This window comes from Typha angustifolia, chromosome 15 (genome assembly GCF_048772165.1).
Source record: "Typha angustifolia cultivar Huaian chromosome 15, ASM4877216v1, whole genome shotgun sequence".
NCBI lineage: Eukaryota > Viridiplantae > Streptophyta > Magnoliopsida > Poales > Typhaceae > Typha > Typha angustifolia.
The window spans coordinates 3,888,946-3,909,213 of record NC_133253.1 but is presented as its reverse complement, the minus strand read 5'-3'; the positions used below and the strand labels follow the sequence as shown (position 1 = coordinate 3,909,213).

The 20,268-nt window shown below is 37.3% G+C and overlaps 3 protein-coding genes across 5 annotated transcripts; 2 read left to right on the top strand and 1 right to left on the bottom strand.

Moving 5' to 3' along the window:
* Positions 1–2,542: 2,542 nt before the first annotated feature.
* On the top strand, positions 2,543–4,993 carry LOC140778823 (uncharacterized). The gene is made up of 3 exons (XM_073123695.1): positions 2,543–2,753; positions 3,494–3,730; positions 4,400–4,993. Exons 2-3 carry the CDS (start codon positions 3,544–3,546, stop codon positions 4,717–4,719), a joined length of 507 nt encoding a protein of 168 aa, XP_072979796.1. The 5' UTR covers positions 2,543–2,753; positions 3,494–3,543; the 3' UTR covers positions 4,720–4,993.
* A 1,862-nt stretch (positions 4,994–6,855) lies between these two features.
* Positions 6,856–10,158, top strand: LOC140778750 (IQ domain-containing protein IQM1-like). 2 transcript variants are annotated; one of them, XM_073123604.1, is made up of 10 exons: positions 6,856–7,094; positions 7,198–7,706; positions 7,785–7,899; positions 7,987–8,052; positions 8,207–8,295; positions 8,394–8,481; positions 8,602–8,739; positions 8,918–9,010; positions 9,147–9,248; positions 9,345–10,158. In XM_073123604.1, the coding sequence occupies exons 2-10, from the start codon at positions 7,258–7,260 to the stop codon at positions 9,807–9,809; spliced, it is 1,605 nt and encodes a 534-aa protein (XP_072979705.1). In that variant the 5' UTR covers positions 6,856–7,094; positions 7,198–7,257; the 3' UTR covers positions 9,810–10,158. The 2 variants fall into 2 exon arrangements, with proteins under 2 accessions (XP_072979705.1, XP_072979704.1); XM_073123603.1 differs by having other exon boundaries at positions 7,193–7,706.
* A 935-nt stretch (positions 10,159–11,093) lies between these two features.
* LOC140777667 (casein kinase 1-like protein 2) lies at positions 11,094–18,432 on the bottom strand. 2 transcript variants are annotated; one of them, XM_073121935.1, is made up of 15 exons: positions 18,299–18,432; positions 17,975–18,205; positions 17,852–17,892; positions 16,315–16,384; positions 16,068–16,216; positions 15,563–15,658; positions 15,395–15,465; positions 14,705–14,766; positions 14,472–14,535; positions 14,315–14,399; positions 14,114–14,240; positions 13,879–13,961; positions 13,741–13,798; positions 13,397–13,539; positions 11,094–11,703 (listed from the first exon to the last, which is right to left on the bottom strand). In XM_073121935.1, the coding sequence occupies exons 2-15, from the start codon at positions 18,048–18,050 to the stop codon at positions 11,407–11,409; spliced, it is 1,422 nt and encodes a 473-aa protein (XP_072978036.1). In that variant the 5' UTR covers positions 18,051–18,205; positions 18,299–18,432; the 3' UTR covers positions 11,094–11,406. The 2 variants fall into 2 exon arrangements, with proteins under 2 accessions (XP_072978036.1, XP_072978037.1); XM_073121936.1 differs by having other exon boundaries at positions 11,504–11,695; positions 17,975–18,426.
* Positions 18,433–20,268: the final 1,836 nt, after the last annotated feature.

Sequence of the window (20,268 nt, the reverse complement as noted above, 5' to 3'; positions counted from 1 at the left end):
GGGATTTAACAGACTTAATTACCCTCACAGAAATATAGTCTCATTTGATAATGTTTGGAGTAGTTTTGCCAAACAATACAGGAGTAAACTATAATTTTTGCCTCTTTTTTACTTTCTTTTTTTATCTCCTTTTCATCATGTGACGAGATTAGATTTTAGTGCATGCATGGCCCATGCATGCAGAAGGAAGAGACGACAACAGAAGTACGTGAGGGAGATCTCTACGTACGTACCGAGAGGCGTGGGACTTATATATGGTGACAATGTCTTCATTAATGGGCTGGGCCCATGCCATGCCCTCTAATGGTAAGCAAACTCACTGGGCTTGGTTCGTTGCAGGAGGGATAGGGACATCACAAATTCACCATGATGTGAGACATTAACTGCATGCCCAATCTCATTGTCCCTTTTGTTGTTGTGACTTCCCCTAAAGAATCCTTGTTTGCTGTTGTTGTTCTCTTTCGTTTCTTAAGCTGCAAGGGAGCTATCTAGTTGCTGTTGTTGTTCTCTTTCATTTCTCTTTAATTGGCATATAACACCCTATGTTTAAGCAAACGGATTTATATATACATACTCAGGCGAAAGAACCTCTGAATTTAATGGTTTTACTTAATTATTTCTTTAAAAAGTTTGGAGACTAACTCAGGATCATCCCTTATCTTCATGGCGTCTGCTCAACAGATTGCGTGGCTTCTCATTTTCCTCTGTCACTTATCTTTTACTCCAATGGATACCTTGTCCTTGTTATATAAATATATACTGTGATTTTATAACTTTTCTGGAGTTCAGGATCTTCTTGCCATTACTTGTACATTGGCATTTGAATGAAGACAAAATCAAACCTCACCTTTGACATCTCCTACGTAGCCATGCAACTACGAGAAAACCGAAGGTTTTAACGGATCTGTTGTGCTCCCAAGTGTGCCTAAACGTATCCTTTTAGCAAATTTCCTGCAACAGCCCAACCCTCTCGAGTGTGACGCATGAACTGCAAGGTTTCTCTTACGGGGATTTCCGTGTAGTTCTATCTAGGGTTGATGATCGGATTTGCTTCAATAAAATCATCAGCAGTAATTCTTACGGCATGCGCACGCACGCTAATTATCTAACATAATATTAGAACTTAGTTTTCTAAGAGTTCAAATCTAGTCTAATTTAGACTATGAAAGAGTAAAAGGTCTACAGTTTAATGTCATGAAAGTTCGAAACCAATAATAAGCCCATATCTACAACACTTTCAGAGCTCAGAATTAATGTCTGGCATTAAGATATGTCATCCACGAAGAGCTCATTGCCTTCCCCAGTGGAACCAAACTCCAGATCCACATTAGCAAAAGAATCACACAATTAACTACTGCTCGTAGTGCTCTTTCTTCCCAGCATCTCTTTTATAGTGGATCAAAATCCTAGATATCATTGCGTAATACGACTCCACTCATGCTTTACAACCATAAGCTTCATGATGCTCATAATATAAGTGTGCAACTTTGTACTCCTTCATCTTGACACCTGGGCCTAGGGAGTGTCGTGGATTCTCATCCTTTCACCTAGTTGATCAGCTCTCAATCCACTGAGAGAAGAAGTAATGGGCAAAAGAGAGGAATATGACTCGTTGAAGAAGGAAGAGCAAGGTTGGCAATGACTATGGCTTACGTAGAAAAGATAATTAAGGAGTTTACGTGCAAGTTTATCAAGAGCTTCTGCTCTTCTAAACCCATCGATAGTTATTTCACTACTATTAGAAATTGTAATCGTAGTAATCCAAGCCCGGAAGGCAAGAACTCCTAAACACCAATCGGTGATTCGATTCGACTCCCCATTGGAAATGTAGCAGTGCGAGTTTATGATCCGCACCCTATATTTTCAGTATTTATACTTGGAACCCTATACTCCCTCTTAATAATGGCTAAAAAAGGATTAGTGACTACTAAATTTTCTAACTTTTTATATCTATACTCCCTCTTAAAAACTACGAAAGAATTTTTTAAATTTTTTGAAAAATTAAATCTGAACTTAGCTAGTTAGTCATATTTCTTAGTTATAATTTAGGTGAGCTAAAAAATAATGTTTGAGTGTGAACTAAGTTAAAAGTATAATATTTATTTTTAATATGATATAAAAAAATAAAAAAATATGTTGATTTTGGAGGAAAATAAATAATATATAAAATTAATATACTAAAATACTCTTTGACTTTGATAATATTCGATGAAAAAATTTAAAACTAAATAATTAAAGTTTAAAATTATTTATTTATTTATTTATTTATTTATGGATGTTTTATTTATTTTGTAAGGTAAGGTTAATTTTTATTTTCTGAGCTTATAAACCCCAAGTGTAATGGTAAACTGTTATTAAAACAATGAGAATAAGCTACTACGGGCTTATATAATTTGGCCAGTGTTTGCTTAATGAACGAGGCGAGGTCCCTAATCAAGTTAAAGGACCTATCCCTAAAATGCTAACAAGGTGGGGTGTAAATCGTAAGTTCGTACATAGGGTTGAACAAACCCCAACGATAAATGTAATTTCGTTGTTGCCGATGGAGTCCGTCCACAGATAGCTGGGGAAGTAGTTTGGGAATAAAAACTACTGCGAGGATCGCAGTTATCGCATCGCCAATCTACGCGTTGCGTCGCTGTCCTCTTCGTCACTTGTCGCGATTGCAACGACTTCAATCCGGCTCCATAATAACCACTCCTCCTCGTACTAGTTATTCCGTCGAACTATCGATTTCGAAGAACTGGAAGCAGGTAATCATCTCTTATCGCTATCCCGGAATCTATCCCGATACCTATTCGTTTCTCTTCTCCTCTTAATCTTGCCCCTGTTCCGCCTTCTTCCCTAATTTGACTATTTGTGTTGCAACTTCGACCAAAAGATGATCATTTGATAGTTTTGTTTGTGGGTTTTGAACGGTTGATTCAATCTCGTACGCATTTGGGATAAAAATCATTATTTTAGGTACCATTTATATGGTAGAAGGTCAAATTTTGTTATAAAAAAACCCATTTTTTGGTTCTTTTGTCTTCTTTGATACTTATAAGTCGGCAACTGCAATGAGTTGAGTTGGCACACCAGTTACTTTGTAAGTTTGCTCTAAAATTTCAACAAGCTGTCGGGGTAGGCTTTAGATTATTGAGGCCTCTGGGGTTTTTGATTGGTATCCAATGCTAATGGATTGTCGTTTAAGATAATGACCTTTTGGATAGTTCAAGTTTGATCCTTACTTCTGTTGAGCTGAAAAAGATTGTTGCTACTACTTTTCTACTCGTTTTGTTTCTCCTTTTATGAGTAGATAATTTACAACAGGTGATAAATATTATGATTTTGAGTAAATACTTAGCATTGGAGGCACTATTCCGTTCATGGTCATAAGGAAATCAATTTCGTCTAGAATTTTATCTTAAGAATCACATGAAGTATATATTCTGCCTGTTGTACTATACAATTCTTCTCATGTAACAAGACAAGTTTGTCAATTGATTGACAGAAAATAAAAGTGAAGGCACTGCAAGGTTGAAATAAAAACTTGGAGCAATCATGCAGGAAGAGAAAACTCACAATAGGGAGACTCATGGTATGAGTGGTGAAATTGACGAGAAGACACCTATCAACAAAGTTAAAGCCCCTAACTTGCTTGAACGAGCCAAGGAAGAGATCGAGGCTCTTGTGGATACGATCCAATCCAAGAAAGACCAAATTCATGACATACATGAAAAGAAAGATGGTAATCTTATTGACTTTAATGAGTTGAGGATAATCTCGAATAAATCTAACTGTCTATTGGCCATTCCATGTTTCATTGCAGATTTTAAATTGTATCAAAGCTCTCATTCCTTTTCCCCCAATTTTCCTGTAATTCCTCTACTAATTGCAATAGCACCTTTTCGGAGATTGGACTGATAAGATAATATCAACTTCATTCTGAAGTATAATGACTGATAAGATAGAAATTAATATCAACTTCATCCTGAAGTATAATGAATGATAAGATAAAATTAATATCAATTTCATCCTGAAGTATAATAACTGATAAGATAATATCTACTTCATTCTGAAGTATAATGACTGATAAGTCAGTAGGGCATAAGAAGATTGGATTTACTAGTGAAATATGAGAATAAGGCTAAATTGTCAGTGCAAATTATTGATCAGCTGCTACTTTGATTTTGTTGCAACATATAGAGAAACCTGCTTGGCAATGCGCTTTCCTTTTAAAATTTTATATCAGATATTGTGCAATGTAGGTTCATTTGAAAATAAGACGGCATAATTTTCTTAGTCCGTTTTCCAGTTGGTAGTGTGGATTTTAAAATCTTTCTTGCTTGTTATACTCTGTATCAAGCCTTTGAATCATTCAGTTTAAACCATCCTTTGCCTTGTAATTTCTTTGCAGAAAAAGAAGTAAAATCGCCTAACCCACCTGAGAAGGCAAAGGGAGAGAATGAAGCTACCATGCTCAAGGAGAAGACCCATAAGAAGGAGACCCATGGCGCAAGCAATGACATAGACGAGAACACACCAATCGACAGAGTTAAAGCTCCAAACGTGTTTGAACGAGCCAAAGAAGAGATTGAGGCTATTGTAGAGGCCATTCATCCAAAAGGACCTGATCATGAACCACACTCAATGAAAGGAGGAGGATTCTGGGAATCTCTTGGAAGATTTCTTGACCGAGTCTGCTCCTCCATGACCATGACTGGTAAGAGAGACTAAGAAATGTAGAAATCAATGAGAGCATCTACTGGCTGTTGTCCTGTTCCCCTTCCATTCGCTACTGAGGTCTCGAAAGTGGAAAATGTTGTTTTCTAAGTTCCTGTCCGTTTTACTGTATGGAAAGTGTTTGTTGCTGATGTTGATTTGTTGTCTGTGAATGAGAAATAGTTGATCTTTCTGGCTCTTGGTAACTCATGGAGACTGGATTATTTTATTTAGAAAGATTCAAAGATGAGAAGGATTGTTGAGTCTTATCTTGCACACTGTTAGTCTTCTTTCCTTATCTGTTGACCTTAAATTTGAACTCGCCCCATGAGTAACATAAACTTTCATTAATTCTCTCTAACTCTATATAGGATATATGTGAATATTGTTCGCAGATGATGTCTCCAACTTTGTATCTCCCTCCTTCGGCGGATTTGCAATTTTCCTTCGATCCAGCTGGAACCTATCAGAAAATAGACATATAATATAAACTCATTTGGCCTTCCTTTTGACGTGGTTTAGTATTTATTCAAAAACTATACATGGAAAGGAATATTTTCTTTTCTTTTTAGTATTTAAATTTAAAAGAATGATAAGATTTAATAATTATATTGAATAAGAATAAATTGTTTGATTATGATAATTACAAGTTTGGTTGCATATATCATAATTTTTTAATCTCAATTATTTATGAAGCATTTAGTTATATGTTTAGGATTATTTGCACTTAAAATCTACTTAATTTTTTATTTAGCGATGATCGTGTCTATATGACGTAGAAGATGAAGAAGATAAAAAAGAAGAATAATGAAGAAGAAAAAGAAGATGAGTATAGATGAGTAAGAAAGGAACTTTAAGTGTAAGAGAAACAAAAAATAATCATGTCTTATTAAATCGAAACCAAACGAGTTTTTGATGCAAATAACCTGATTTTTTTGGATAAAAAGAGATTATTCTTTATTCTACCACTTTATCTCACGCAATTAAGAAAGTCAACTAACTATTCATCTATTTCACAATTAAAAATAAGACTTATCTCAGGAAAGAAGACTCGGTGGTTTGAGCCCCATGACTTTATATTACTTTTGAATAATTTGGAGAACTAGGTATAAAAATAAGTGTAGTCTGAGGAATTTTTTGGAGTAGAGACGACAAAAAGCTGCCCATATATTACGTCAGATGTTGCGTCTGTTCTTCTCTGTCTCTTGCTCTGTTTCATGGACGGGATCCGGAGTTTGGACGGTTAAAGCCCATGAAAGTTCGTTAAGCTAAACGGGCGGTTCAACAGTCAAACCGAGTGCCCAAAACCGGGAACACTCGGTTTTGGAACCGATGTGACTATTCATACTATCCACGTCAGCGAGCTTATGTTTGGTCTTTACACGTGTACACATATAATCTCCATATGATACGTTTGTAGTGTGGGGGCCCACCGAGGTCATTAAGTCAATTCACTAAATGCACAGGTTGAGGTTGTAGCAGATTAAATAAATCATAGGATGATGTAGTAGGATAATAACGCATCATTAATTTTATCACTTCATATGACCCACAAATTAATTTCCTTTCCGTATGTTAATTAATATATATATATTTGTTAATGGACTTCATTAATTTTAAACACTATCTTAATTATAGCTAATCAAAATATATAAACAAAAAGGAGGGGGATTAAAAAAAAAACCTCTCTTTCTTAGAAAAATATGAGAAGTATCTTAAAGAAAAGAAGGTCAAAACGTTAGAAATATAGGGTATTAATCCTAAGTTCTTCAAAACATAAGATGTGAAATATATAGATAGATAGATTTGAGCCTCAAGAAAGTGTCCCCTAATTTGTGGGCAGTGTGCAAATAGTGACAGCCTTCTTGTGCCAATTAGATGAGGAGAAATAGAATATGAATATAAGATTAGAAAGGGAAAAATGACAAAAAAATGTTTTTTGAATGCAATGTTTCTTCTTTAGATTTCGTGGGGTCCTCGGACTACTCGCTTCATATATATGGAAAAATTGCGTGCAATCCTCGTTACCCACCAAACGCTGCATCGTTGACCCAAAAAATGGAGTTTTGACTTGTATACAGCTCCCAATGGAAATCCCGATAAACGCTTGGAAGCCTTCAACGATTCAAACCCTCGTGTGGGGGTTCTCGATCCCTGTCGTTGCCTGCTTAAAGCTCCCACCTTTTTGATGTCGAGGAAGAACACGGTTTAGAGCTCTATTTGGTCGCCTCCCCTCCCCCGTCCATATCGTATTCAAAGGGTACGATGCGAGGACTTGTCCTCTCCAATCGTCCCCACCTCTGGATTTGGGTCTATAAAGACCAGGGAGGAGTAGTTGGATGTGTGGTGCTACGAGTTGTTTGTTTATCGAAGGTGTTGAGCTCCATTAGGTACTTCACTACTTCTACTTCGTTCCTTGATTTGTTATTGTTAGTGATTAAAGGAAGAAAGATTAAAAGGTTATGCAATGTTGTGATTTTGTGTGCAGGATAGTCTTTTTTTCGCTTCTACGGGTTATCCCTTTCCTTGCTTTCGTGGACTTGGGTTAAACTGATGAGAGAAAAGATGATTGGTGTCACAGAGGCTGATGGCCTCATAAGGAGATCCATTAGCTCTGGTGAGAGAGATGTCAGGATTGCATTAAGATCACCTAGAGTCAGAAAAACTGATTCATTTAGCCCCAGGAGGTGTGATCGGGAAAGGAAGATGGTGTGCGATAGATCCGATGTGGTAATTGATAAGTCAATTGGTTCCAAGAGTTGGAAAGCAAAGCAAGCTAAGCTTGAGCTTGCCATTGTACCCAGGCAAGAGCTACCATCCTTGGAGAGCACGATAAATGAGGCAATGCCTGATGTGAAACCTGCACAATGCCCACCTGAATTTGCTTCACCTAGGCCTTTGAGTGAGCTTGATGCAGCAGCCACAAGGCTACAGAAAGTCTATAAGAGTTACCGGACCCGAAGAAACTTGGCCGATTGTGCAGTCGTTGTCGAAGAACTCTGGTTTGTCTCAAACTTTGTCACCTTGATTTAGTTGTTGTTATATTTGTATTAATGCTATATCGCTCAATCGCTCTTCAGGTGGAAGGCACTGGACTTTGCAATTCTGAAGCAAAGTTCCGTTTCATTCTTCAATGTTGAGAAACCACAGACAGCGGCTTCTCGTTGGGCAAGGGCACTAAAAAGGGTAGCCAAGGTATGTTGTACACTTAACATCATAAAATTCAAGCTACAATATTTGTGGCTGATTCAAGTAACTGATGTTTGTTCCCTTCATTCTCAGGTCGGTAAAGGTTTGTCCAAGGATGAAAAGGCTCAAAAACTAGCACTACAACACTGGCTTGAAGCTGTAAGTACTCTTCTCATCGGATTTTTATTTATGCGTGCGACTACAGGCGTATTTTTAGAATGTTTGTGCTTAGATCAGAAGCATAGAAAGGGGGCTTTGGTTTTATCCGAGAGAATTATCTAATGATAATCATCTTGTTGTTTATTCTGCACAGATTGACCCACGCCACCGTTACGGACACAATTTGCATTTCTATTATGATGTCTGGTTTGCAAGTGAGAGCACTGAACCATTCTTCTACTGGTACTATATACAAACCCAAATCATATTCTTGCCTTCTATATTTGATAACTTTGGCATTAAAGCTTGCCTTACTCATCTTCTTCTTTGCTAATATGAAGGTTGGATGTTGGAGATGGTAGAGAAATAAACCTTGAGAAGTGCCCAAGAAGCAAGCTTCAGCGTCAATTCATCAAATATCTCGGACCAGTAGGCACTTTACTCATATTCTCCACTTCATTGAGTTATTACATTAGTTAGTCACATACTCTACATGAACCTTTTTTCTATGAACTGATCTCATGCGGATTATATTTTCCTTCACTGCAGAAAGAGAGGGAGGCCTTTGAAGTCATTGTGGAAAATGGGAGACTCCTTTACAAAGAAAGTGAAAAGCTTGTGAACACTACCGAAGAATATAAATGGATATTTGTTCTCAGCACATCAAGGGCACTATATATTGGGCAGGTATTCATTGTACCAAAGGAACTACTATCACATAGTATAATCTGATATCCACCTTACATTAAATGCTTAATGTGAAAACTAACTTCAATATTCCTGTATCCAGATGTTCAATAATATTCTGATGATTTAAGTCATGGACTCGTGCATCTGTTCTTACTTGTGCTTCTCTTATGGGCAGAAAATAAAAGGCAAATTTCAGCACTCGAGTTTCCTGGCTGGAGGAGCCATAATCTCTGCTGGAAGATTGGTCGCTAATGATGGAGTTCTCAAGGTACTAACTACAAATGGTTAACTTGAATCGCTTAGGAGATATTTCTGTCAATTCACTATCTTCTGCTTCAATAGAGAGAATATTTCTTCTTCTTTTTTCTTTAACTCTAATTGCCATCAATTGCTCTTTAATTCAGGCTATATGGCCATACAGTGGACATTACCTTCCAACAGAAGAGAATTTCAAGGAGTTTATTAGCTTTCTTGAGGAGAACAATGTAGACCTCAGCAATGTCAAGGTAAATTAGTTTACATTTATTCCCTTAGACATTTGAATTGTAAATACTTGGTCTTTGAAGCCTACCAATTCTAACCAACATTGCACTATTTTCCAGAGATGTTCCATCGATGACGACGAGAATCCGTCGTTCAAGAAGAATGATAATGCACCACCAGTAGTGGAAGAAAAGAAGGTGGCTGAAGTGGCGAAGTATGAAACTGCAGTTGAGGCCACAGAAGCTGAAAGATCTCCCAAGAAAATAGCCAGGCAAGAAAATACCATTGATGACAGCATTGGTAGCGCACCAACGCTAGATTTGAGCAGGCGTCTATCGTGCAAATGGACTACTGGCATTGGGGCTCGAATTGGGTGCGTCCGCGACTATCCAGCCGATCTCCAGTGCAGAGCTCTTGAACAAGTTAACCTCTCACCCAGGGTTGTTCCTTCACCCAAAGGGAACAAGATCCCGATCCCATCACCGCGCCCGAGCCCCACAGTTAGGCTGTCACCCAGGCTCCAGTACATGGGCATTCCTACCCCGACTGTCTCCCTTACACTTCCTAACACCAAGAGGAGGTGAGTAGAGGAAGGACATATCTCTTGCATGCCAATTGACTTACAACACTGTGATTAAGAAGCAACAGCAGAAAGACAGATTAAATTTTTTTGTTTTGCCTGTGGAACCAAAGTCAGAGATTATAACTGGGCTGGGAAAGAAAAGGGAGGAACTTTACTGCACCGGACCTAGCTACGATTTGTTTTCTCGTTTCCTTCTGTTGATTTATTTTGTCCGATAAAGCTGATACGTCCTTTGTTTGTATATTCTTTGCTTCCAATACGTGAAGGACAATGATGGTCCATGAAGTGTAGACCACTCTTTTTCTGTATGTATAGACATACATAGAATCAATCTAACCTTTTCTGCATTTCTTCAAGTTCCTTCTGATATCTGAACTGAAACACGTAGACCGTACAGAGAATGGAATTTTAAAATAGGATATTTCTGGTATGGTGACATAAAGTATTACTAGTGACATCAGAGCACTCCATCCTGCCTCGAGAAAGATAAGAACTAGTCAGCTCAAATAGTTTCAGTATGAACTTGAAAGTCTTAAAGTCTTTGGAAATTCTAACCTACTACTCTTTGGAAATTAGTTCACTTTATATAAAGTTGCATTATTGGTCACTTAACCGTGACCAAGGATCTAAGAGGATGATAGCAATGAATCATAGAGTACGTAACAATCAGGTTTCCAAATTTAAAACTTCTATATTTCGTACAAAATAAAATAGAAGGACCTCCAAAATTCATCCAGCCGTTGGACCAGAGGAATACTTTGGCAACCTTATTGCATACAGCATCCTAGAAATTTCCGCTTCATGGTTAACTTCTGATAGAGAGGAAAAATATCATGCAAAATTCCATATATGTTGATAATAGGAAGAATTGTTGACACGTTTTGATAATACTGAGGATAACACAAATGCAGTAGGAAAAAGAATCGTCTGAAACCGCAGGACATTTTCCATCTCTTGAGATCCACTACAATATCAATATTGCTCCAAACAATACAATGACCTCGAAACATTAAAGCTTCAACACAGAAATCTTTGTGGCACAAAATTCTCCACAAGGAAAAAGACCCAAAAAAACAAACACACAGCTGAGAAGCGCAAAATTAAACTTTTAATGAGAAAGCTGGCTCATAGAAACATGAGTTAATAAGCACTTGCAAGTATGAGCCCCAAATAAGATTCACTATGTGGATAGATACAAGTGAGCTGTGCAAAAGACAACCAAAATCCTATAACTGCTTAAAATCCTATCACATAATTAAATACAAATCATATTCAATTCAGACAGTTGCATTTTAAATATAACTTTTCATGTAAAAGTGGTTCCAAAAGAATAATAGAATAGCTATGGCTGATGCTTGAAGATAGCTGCATAACAAGTTCACATGAATGTACAAACTACAAATGGCCATTTTGGCCATGGCTCGGTTAAAAAAGTCACAGCTCTTCAAGGCAGCCTTATTTACCATCCCCAGGAGAACTTCCTCAGATAAGCAATTTATCTGTCTGAACTCACAGGCCTCCAATCAACACGGCAAATATATCCATCCTCCAGTCTATAATGTTTACATAGTGTGCATGCGCTTCTCCTTTTTAAGATACTAATACTGAATCCTCTCATTATTGTCGAAATTAAGAGATTCGATGCCTCTAATCGTTGATTCATAGTTCTTCATGTTTGATGAGTGCCTCTCAGAAGATGATGGCCTGGGCTCAGCAGAACCAAGTAGTGAGCTTCTCTGAGGACCGGAAACTGTGCGGAGAGTCCCAGGGCTTGCATCTGTCGAACGAATTCGCGATGTATTTATCTCAGAGCTCACCATGTCACGGCTGCTAGAAGCAGCAGCAGCTTGCCTTGAGGATCCGCTTGACCATCCCAAAAAAGCTGAACTGGATAACTACATGATATAAGCTTTCACAGTCAGGAACTAACGTGCACACACTATACTAGATTTTGCAGGCCAACTTACAATCTGATACAATTGGTTGCATCATGTATCTACAAATGAAGTCTTAATGCAACAAAAATGATCAGAATATGCAAAGATATTCTTTTTAGGATCCATGTACATTAATCACATTAACGTACAGGCTACTGCATTTAATTAATTACAAATATAAAGAATGGAGGCAGAAAAAATAGGTAAATAGAGAGGCCCACCTAATACTTTATTAATTTAAAATACTGTAAAGAGAGGAGGGGTATGGTTCGCGCCACAGAATATCCCAACCGATGCAGTTTGTAAAAATGCATGAACTTGTGATTGGCATGGTTTGCACCACTAATTATGGCTCTCATCTAACACAGGTATGCAGACCCATTTACTCAGAAAACCAATGGAGGGTATCTGAATTCACTAACTTCTTGTTTGGAGCCTCCTTGCTCAATGAAGTACCACAAAAAATTGGGCTTAAGATACATATTATCATTCCATCCTCCTAAACATGGCTAAAAGTAAATACACCTTTATACACTCTCTTGCTTTCAAAAGTAATGGTAGCTTAATAGAAAGGCTGCAAAGTGCCCAACCAAACAAAAATCAAAGCAGACAGCTAAAACTCCATTGGTAAAGTAAGCCAATGAATGAATTCCAGATTATGAACCTCTTATTAGTTATTACACATCAGCAAACATGATGCATAACTTCCGCATAAGATTCTCCAAAATGAATTCAACCAACTTTGTGATAAAGAGTAGATAATTCCATAATTCAAAAGGAAGTGATAAAAGAAATACAAAAAGCAGAAGATCGGGTAGAATTTTGGTAAAAATACAGAAAATAAAGAGGTGAAAGGATGCAAAAGATCAATTAAAGAAAAGGGCATCATTCAAATATGTCTTGTTGCAATTTTAAATAAGAGAATAAATGTTGGGAAACTAGAGGAAGTTCAGAAGATGGGACATTGAGATGCACATAATGCTCAACTGATACATGTCAGGGTAGTCTAGCCCACTTCCCTTACAGAATTCAAACAGTAATCAGAATAATATTTCCTCTGATTCAAATTTAGACCTGGTTGGATAGCCCAAATTCCACTTTGGGAATCAAGGAAGCCAAAGAAAATTTAAAGGGATAGGAAAATTTTCTATGTGGGTGTTTGGATGATATTTTTCAAAGGAAATATGTCCACAGGGAACACCCCTTCCTAAGGAAAAAAGAAATCCACTCTGAACTCTTTCCTCACTTTTCTCTCACTCTCCCTCCATCTCTCCTTCCCCCTCTCCTATCACCATTCTCTTCTCCTTTACCTCCTCGGCCCAACACCACTATCACCACCACCTCCTACTTCAGCCCACCCACCACCACCATTCTACTCTTTTGACAGAAAAAAAGAGTTTAAATGAGAAAATTCACGGACATATGAAGTGTGATAGTACAGCCATGTACTGTACATGTTTGCCGCCATAATTTATCAGCAAATTATAACTCATCCTAAAGCAAAGCTTCCAGTTCCAGAATGCTTACACAAATGGTAACACTACTCACTCGCATAAATATGGCCACTAAAAGTTTCCCTAAACATCTTTTATGGTCACAAAAATGGATAGCTATGAAAACACAAGTGAATCAAATGAAATTAAAAGCTTACCATGGCATCTTTAGCAACAGATGAGTCATTCCCCATGGGGCTCTTATGCTTTGACAAGCTGCCAGCATTTACAGCTGGAGGAGGGACTCGCCGACGGGAAGGGTCCAGTGCTAACCGACCACTCACCCTTCCCTCTTCACCACCTACAACGAGTTAGTCAATGCTCAAATCACTCCTAAGAAAAGTGGATGCCAAGATTTCACCAAGACTTAAAAGGCCAACACATTAGGATATTAGACCAGTTTTTATATGAGATGAGGAACAGTTACTGAATCAACTTCAAAAGAGATATATATATATATAAAAGAAAATATCAGGAACAATGACAAAATTTAGATGTATACCTGACTGTCTATCATTTGCCATAGGAGGTTCCAACCTAGAGCTTGGACCTGCTCCAGTCTAAAAGGTTGAGGGCAAATCAGCCACTTACTCAATTAAACAAAATCAGGATAGTAAGTAAAATTGTGCATGTAACTTACAAGAGAACGTGGAGTGGCACTAGCTGTCTGTGACTGCTGATACTTCAAAATGGTCCAGTCAAACACATAATCAAACTGAAATCCTGAAAAACAGAGAAATAAAGGAAAGCATTATCCTCAGCATCCTACTTTTCTGCATGTTCTCCACCAATGTCAATTACATAAAATTAGCAAGTGAAAAAAAAAAATTTCTTGATCTCTTCAAGCAGAAAGAAAAGAAATATAGGATACCAACCTTCACGGATAAAGAGATCTCGGAACAATCTCTTAAGGTACTGATAATCTGGCTTATCATCAAACCGTAGTGAACGGCAGTAATGGAAGTATGATGCAAATTCAGTTGGGAATCCCCGACATAAAGCCTGAGAATTATGCAAAAACTATATGAAAACTGGATAGAAAGCAGCCTCCAGCCCCTCAGTAACTAACAGATTACCTCAATTGATGTAGCAATTTTTCTTTCACTAATTTTTTCGTACTTCTGTTTTTTGGTTCCAGCTTTTAGGCCCTGCCATGGAAGGCTGAAAGACAGAAACATCTTAGCCAGAGTAAAGTAAATCATGGATGGGAGGAAGTCAAATGAGATATCAAACCTTCCTCTTAAGAAGTACATGAGCACATATCCAAGAGATTCCAAATCGTCCCTCCTGCTTTGTTCTTAGAACTCATATAAAATAAAGTCAAAATCTGAATAAGGATGCGAATTAAGAAAAGGATATGATAAAGAATTAGAATGTCCAAAGAAGCAAACAAAACTAAAAAATTCAAAAATGAAACATTTTAGATCAATAAGATGTTTCAGAAGTTATAATAAAGACACACTCACCAATGCCAAGATGGGTGTTTACACTGGCATATCTTGCCGTTCCAGTCAAATTTTTGTTCTCTCTGCATTGTCAATGAAAACTATTAAAAGGAGTTCCAACTTCCATTGGAAAAAGTTGCATCAAATACAAAGGCATTGATAGGGGCAGGATACTAAAGGCAGACAGTAAAAAAAAAAAAATCTATTTAGTCTCACCAGAAAAGTAAATAACACAAGAAAATTATAAGTGCCAAGAGAAATAAATCCATATTTTTACAAGAAGACAACACAACAATCTTTGGACATTCCAATCGATTGGACATATGTCTGAAACTAGAAACTACACCACCTAAAACTCTTTCAGGGCAGCATGCAATTGCGCCACCCAATACCAATCTGTGGCCACCTAAAACTTAATGTTTTGGTCGGCACAGAAGGACACAAAAGGGTCATATACTGTGATCCATTTGCATGCCATTTACCTAATGGGGTGAGATGATTGGCACGCACAGATTATGCTTCTTGATAAGTAAACCCTTGTTTCATGCTTTAAGGTTTATTGATTTATTCTACCTTAAGCCTACAAGTAATTGCAACATGCAAGACATTCCAATAAGACTCAATATAACTGTATTATTCTTTTAGAAATGGATGCATGCAAGATGACATGTTTAAGAAAATACTTCAAACAATGCAAATGAAGATATATACCTATAAGGAATGTGCTGGTGCGTTGAAGTATCTCTATACTTCTTGGCAAGGCCAAAATCAATAATGTAGACCTACAAAAAATATATGAACAAGGAAAAAACATATGAAATAAATTATCACGATGAGTGCTGAATAAAGGGTGAGATTAATAATATATTATTAAGTTACCTGATTAGCTCGCCTTCCAAGACCCATAAGAAAATTATCTGGCTTAATGTCTCTATGCAAAAAAGACTTGGAATGAACAAATTCCACCCGATTAATCTAAGGAAGAGACAAAACATATTAGAACTTAGAAGTAGCCAAAATGATTGACAAAAAAATGTGAATAGAAAATATGCTAATGTGGAAGCCTGGCTATGGAAAGATGAATATAGGGACCAAATGCATCAGAAAAGACAGTTCTTCTGGGTAAGAAAAAAAAGTTAGCATGATATAATTACAACTGACAACAGAGTGAGATGGCATATAGGGAGAACCTTCCATTTCAAGACCAAAAGGAGGAGTGGAAGAGAAGCCAAAAGATAAGATGTTGGTTGTGGACAAATTTTCAAAAGTTGTGGGTGAGAGATGATTCAAAAGATTGATCATATAGTTAGAATCACAAAATATATGCAAATTTTGGAAAATATATGGTTCTAATGGTAAGCCACATCAGGTACAGTCTGTATACCATCTGATCAGCAAGCATCAGAACAGTTTTCAAAGAGAGCTTTCTGCTACAAAAGTTAAAGAGGTCTTCAAGACTTGGCCCCAATAAATCCATCACCAGGACATTGTAATCACCTTCAACACCAAAAAATCTAATGTTTGGAATTCCAGCTGCAAATTTAAAAAAAAACAAAACAGATTAATAAATGCATGTACTAATAGTATTTTTCTCATGTGATATCACAAAAAGGAACAGGGCAATTGATTACTTCCTCCTTGTAGGATCCTATACAGCTTTGATTCATATAGCAATTGAGGATGTTTTGTCTTCACACTTTCCTGAAATACAGAAAGTAAGCTTTTTGTTTTCCTTTTTCTTTTAAAAACAAACCATGACTAATTAAAATCATGAGAACAGCTTTGGTTCCAAGTAATACCCATCCATCATGTAGATTAAAAGAGGTGTCCAGACACTAAGCATTTTAATGAAAAGTTGAGAACAAGATCATGGTTTATGATAGAAGAAAATGATGATATTCTAAAAAAAATTTTAAAAAACAAAGAGATATCCATGTACAAAATTTAATTACAAGCAAAAACAGATATATCCTAAATGACTCAGCGGACCAAGGAAATAAGACCACATTCTAAATTTTTGGTAAGCAGAGATGCATCCCTACGGTGTGGTACTGTCTATCTGCATCCTTGTGGTCTTGCTCTTATGTGAATTCATGTCTAAAACTCCCCAAACTTCACTCCTACCGCTTGATATCCGACTTGGGGTTACGCGTTTGATAGATACCGGCACCTACCAGGTTGAAACTGACCTAAATTGGCCTGAAACAGGTAGGCTTACAAAATTTTAGGGTAAGTTTCAGACTCGTCATTGGCAAGACCAAAACTTTGAAACTATCATATACAAGAACATCCCCTTCAACATAGACAGCAAAATAAGATAAAGAAAAATGAAAGAAAACAACAAACTTTTGCAGTAACTCAGCTATAGCAAGGACAAAATAGACTAATCCATCTAGAAATTATCCAAGGAAATTCAGAGAAACACGGACAACATAGGCAGGTGCCTAAAACTAAGGCAGTGATATGACAAAACAGCTGTGAAACATTAAGATATTCATATGCATTCACAAGAAAATTTGGTGTTCTTCCATGCATAAAGGCAATGGTCATCGTTGCCATTGCAAGGGTAATAGCGACAGCCTTCTAGCTATTGCTCTTCCCTATAACAGTTGTCGTTACTATTTACTAATCCTTATAATAATATAAGGGAGAGGAGAGAGGATGAGAATAATAAAAACTATGTACGGCAAAAACACCCATTTAATAGGAAATAGGAATCCCTTACAACTTGAATGATAGGTAGATCTAGGGACCAAGTTGGCATAATACTTTATACTTAATATAAAATTGTTAACAAGTTCAAAAACTGCCTAATCACCTGGCGCCTAGCACCCAACTTACAGCCTGGGCAGCCGTTTAACGGCCTACACAAGAACCTACATTCAACCTGCCTCAAGGACCTACCAGACACATGCCTTGACCGTTTTCTAAAACATTGATTGTTTTACACACAAATAAGAGATATGTTAACTGCGATATAAGATTAAAAACACGATCTGAAATAACTTGACTATGAATAAGTAATAGCAAAAATTTAGGTGTAACTCATGTAAAATAAAATGCATGACCAGGAATCTCAAATTATCCAAAGCAACCAACGCCATCAATTTTAAATCGCACACATACAATTATACAGAAAACGGTGACTCCTACAATTTTGATACTTACAAGCTTAATCGCAACCTCTTCATTTGTCTGGACATTAGTACCTGCGAAATAGCAGCAAAAATATAAAAAGGAACTAAAACCTCCACCTTCCACAATAAAACTTTTCCCAGCATCAGAACAAACCTAGATAGATCTCTCCAAAGGAGCCACTCCCGATTTTGCGGCCCATCCGGAACTTGTTCCCCACACGAGGTTCCATCTCCGTGATAATAAATAGGATACCTTAGTAATTCCAAATCCTAAACCGAAAAATAGATTAAGGAAAGAAGGAAAAGCATAAAAGAACAAATTTCCTCCCTCCAATCTCACGAGACGTCGAGGAGAGGTAGAATCCAATCGACGGGTCCCTTCGAGCTTCGACAGATCAATGGAGAACACGAAAATGAGATCAATTAAAGAAATGGGACGAATCCGAGGAATCAAAAAGGGCAGACGGGAGATCCAGACCTAGGGTTTATATAATTGGAGGGGATTTCCTCCTACTTTCCTAGGGTTTCGACTTTGAGGTAAGAGAATGGAGGAGGAGGGTGGGGGGGAGAGGAAAGAGGAAAAGGTCACAAGTATCGTACTGACGCACGCATTAGGCCATCGACAATAATCTCAATCTATTCTAAACCGCGGTTGGATGAAGACTTTTTTATTTTATTTTAACAAATTCTTATTTTCCTTTTCTATTAAGTCCGAATACTAGTCAGACATGATTAGCCCTCGTTATACCTATTAACGTATATAACCCTCTTCCTACTAAGTGAGCTAATATAGCTGGCCAACTTCGGCGAACGCCGTGCAAACCACTTGTTCTACGATGGGTAGGGTGTCCACAAAATTATAGATTACACCTTATACTTTTATTATTTATAATTGAGCCCCTATGATTGGCAGATATATATATATATATATGATATTATGACCTAACATTTTTATTTCTAATTGACTAAAATGCCCTTGGTATATGTTGAGTTTACTTGAATTGGGTTAGTTGAATTGAATTTATCTCGATTGGATTGAATAGATTGAGTAAGTATAACTTGGCTAGGTATTTTTATAATCTTTTTAATTATAATTAACTTATAAATTAATAATAGGATATTTTCTACACATATTCATTAAAGTATAGAGTGTAAATCACAATTTTATTAAAAAGTAAGGTGTAGTGTGCAAATTTATCTATTTATTAGTTTTCTTACCATTATAGAAGTAGTTTATGTAACAAAACTAGCATTAGCAGTATCAGACTATCTCTAATAGTGGCATAACAATTAGAACAAACATTGAGGCATTCCTTTCTTCTACTAAAGAAAACCAGAGTCAGTAGCCTTCCGCAACAGCCTCAAACTATTAGTAACAAAAGCCTTCTTAGATACGGAGGTCCCTTCCTTAATCCATTCCAGGTGAGGGAAAGACAAACTGAGCTTGCTCTTGATGAGAGAGCTCAAAAGGAAACCATGGGCTCAGTGAAATCAGGGCATGAAGCAGAGGAGTTGTTCATGGAAAGATCAATCCTAGAGAGACAATCTTTAGAGGGGCAAAGCGACCCCACATTAATTTCTCTACCCATGACCTCTCTCCAAAAGTATGATGGTAAAGTCTGGAGAAAGAATCTAGGACCGGCTATCTACAAGCCATCTAAATATTTTTGGTTGAGAGCTTGGCATTCGTGTTCAGGTAGGCAAGCTTGAATGCAATAGGAGAAGAGAAGAAGTAGGATCGGTCCCAAAGGATGCCGGTGGAGCCATTATTACCTACCAACTTGGCTAAACCCTCCTTCAATGGAGCAAGAGCAGAATATAGGTGACGAAACAGAATGAGACTTCGTGCCACAATTAGGGGTATTAAAAAAGACTTGGCGGCTCGTGAGCCACTCAAGCTCAACTTGAGATCTAAATGAGCCGAGCCGAGCTCAATTTTTGGGCTCGAACAATTAATCAAGCTAAGTTGAGCTAAACTCAGCTCATTGTAGCTCAGGTCGATTACTGTAGTTTAAATATATTTTTAGAGTAATTCGAACCGTTGAATTTAGATCCAACAAACATTGAAAAACTTATATCATCCCTGAAAGCCCTAAAGCACTCGATCCATCTCTGCCCAATTCTCAAATCACTTCCACCAACCTTTTCTTCTTCCCCCTTGTGAATTCTCCTCCAACTGTCCTTTCTCTAACGGCAGCTTTCTAGTAGATGAAAACTCTACTTCTACCATGATCTTTGTTTTCTCCACCCCTAATTCATGACTCATCCTTACCTTATTATTATGTCCATTTGAGAGATGATGTCACCCTGCTGAGAATAACACCTAATTAGGGTCATTTACACTCACTCCTAGCAACAATGGAAAGAGCTGCTCTTTTTTTGTTTCTTCTCTTGTTTTTAAAAACAAAATGCAAAAGAGCCTTTCTTTCCTGTAGGTCGCAAAGTGAG

Excerpts from the sequence above, each read along its gene's own strand:
- LOC140778823 (XM_073123695.1), top strand. The coding sequence starts at position 3,544 with ATGCAGGAAGAGAAAACTCACAATAGGGAGACTCATGGTATGAGTGGT. Across the intron at positions 3,731-4,399 it reads CATACATGAAAAGAAAGATG|AAAAAGAAGTAAAATCGCCT; the intron begins GTAATCTTATTG and ends ATTTCTTTGCAG.
- LOC140778750 (XM_073123604.1), top strand. The coding sequence starts at position 7,258 with ATGAGAGAAAAGATGATTGGTGTCACAGAGGCTGATGGCCTCATAAGG. Across the intron at positions 7,900-7,986 it reads CACTAAAAAGGGTAGCCAAG|GTCGGTAAAGGTTTGTCCAA; the intron begins GTATGTTGTACA and ends CTTCATTCTCAG. Across the intron at positions 9,011-9,146 it reads CTAATGATGGAGTTCTCAAG|GCTATATGGCCATACAGTGG; the intron begins GTACTAACTACA and ends TCTTTAATTCAG.
- LOC140777667 (XM_073121935.1), bottom strand. The coding sequence starts at position 18,050 with ATGGAACCTCGTGTGGGGAACAAGTTCCGGATGGGCCGCAAAATCGGG. Across the intron at positions 14,241-14,314 it reads AAATTGCTACATCAATTGAG|GCTTTATGTCGGGGATTCCC; the intron begins GTAATCTGTTAG and ends CATAATTCTCAG. Across the intron at positions 13,540-13,740 it reads GGCAAATGATAGACAGTCAG|GTGGTGAAGAGGGAAGGGTG; the intron begins GTATACATCTAA and ends AACTCGTTGTAG.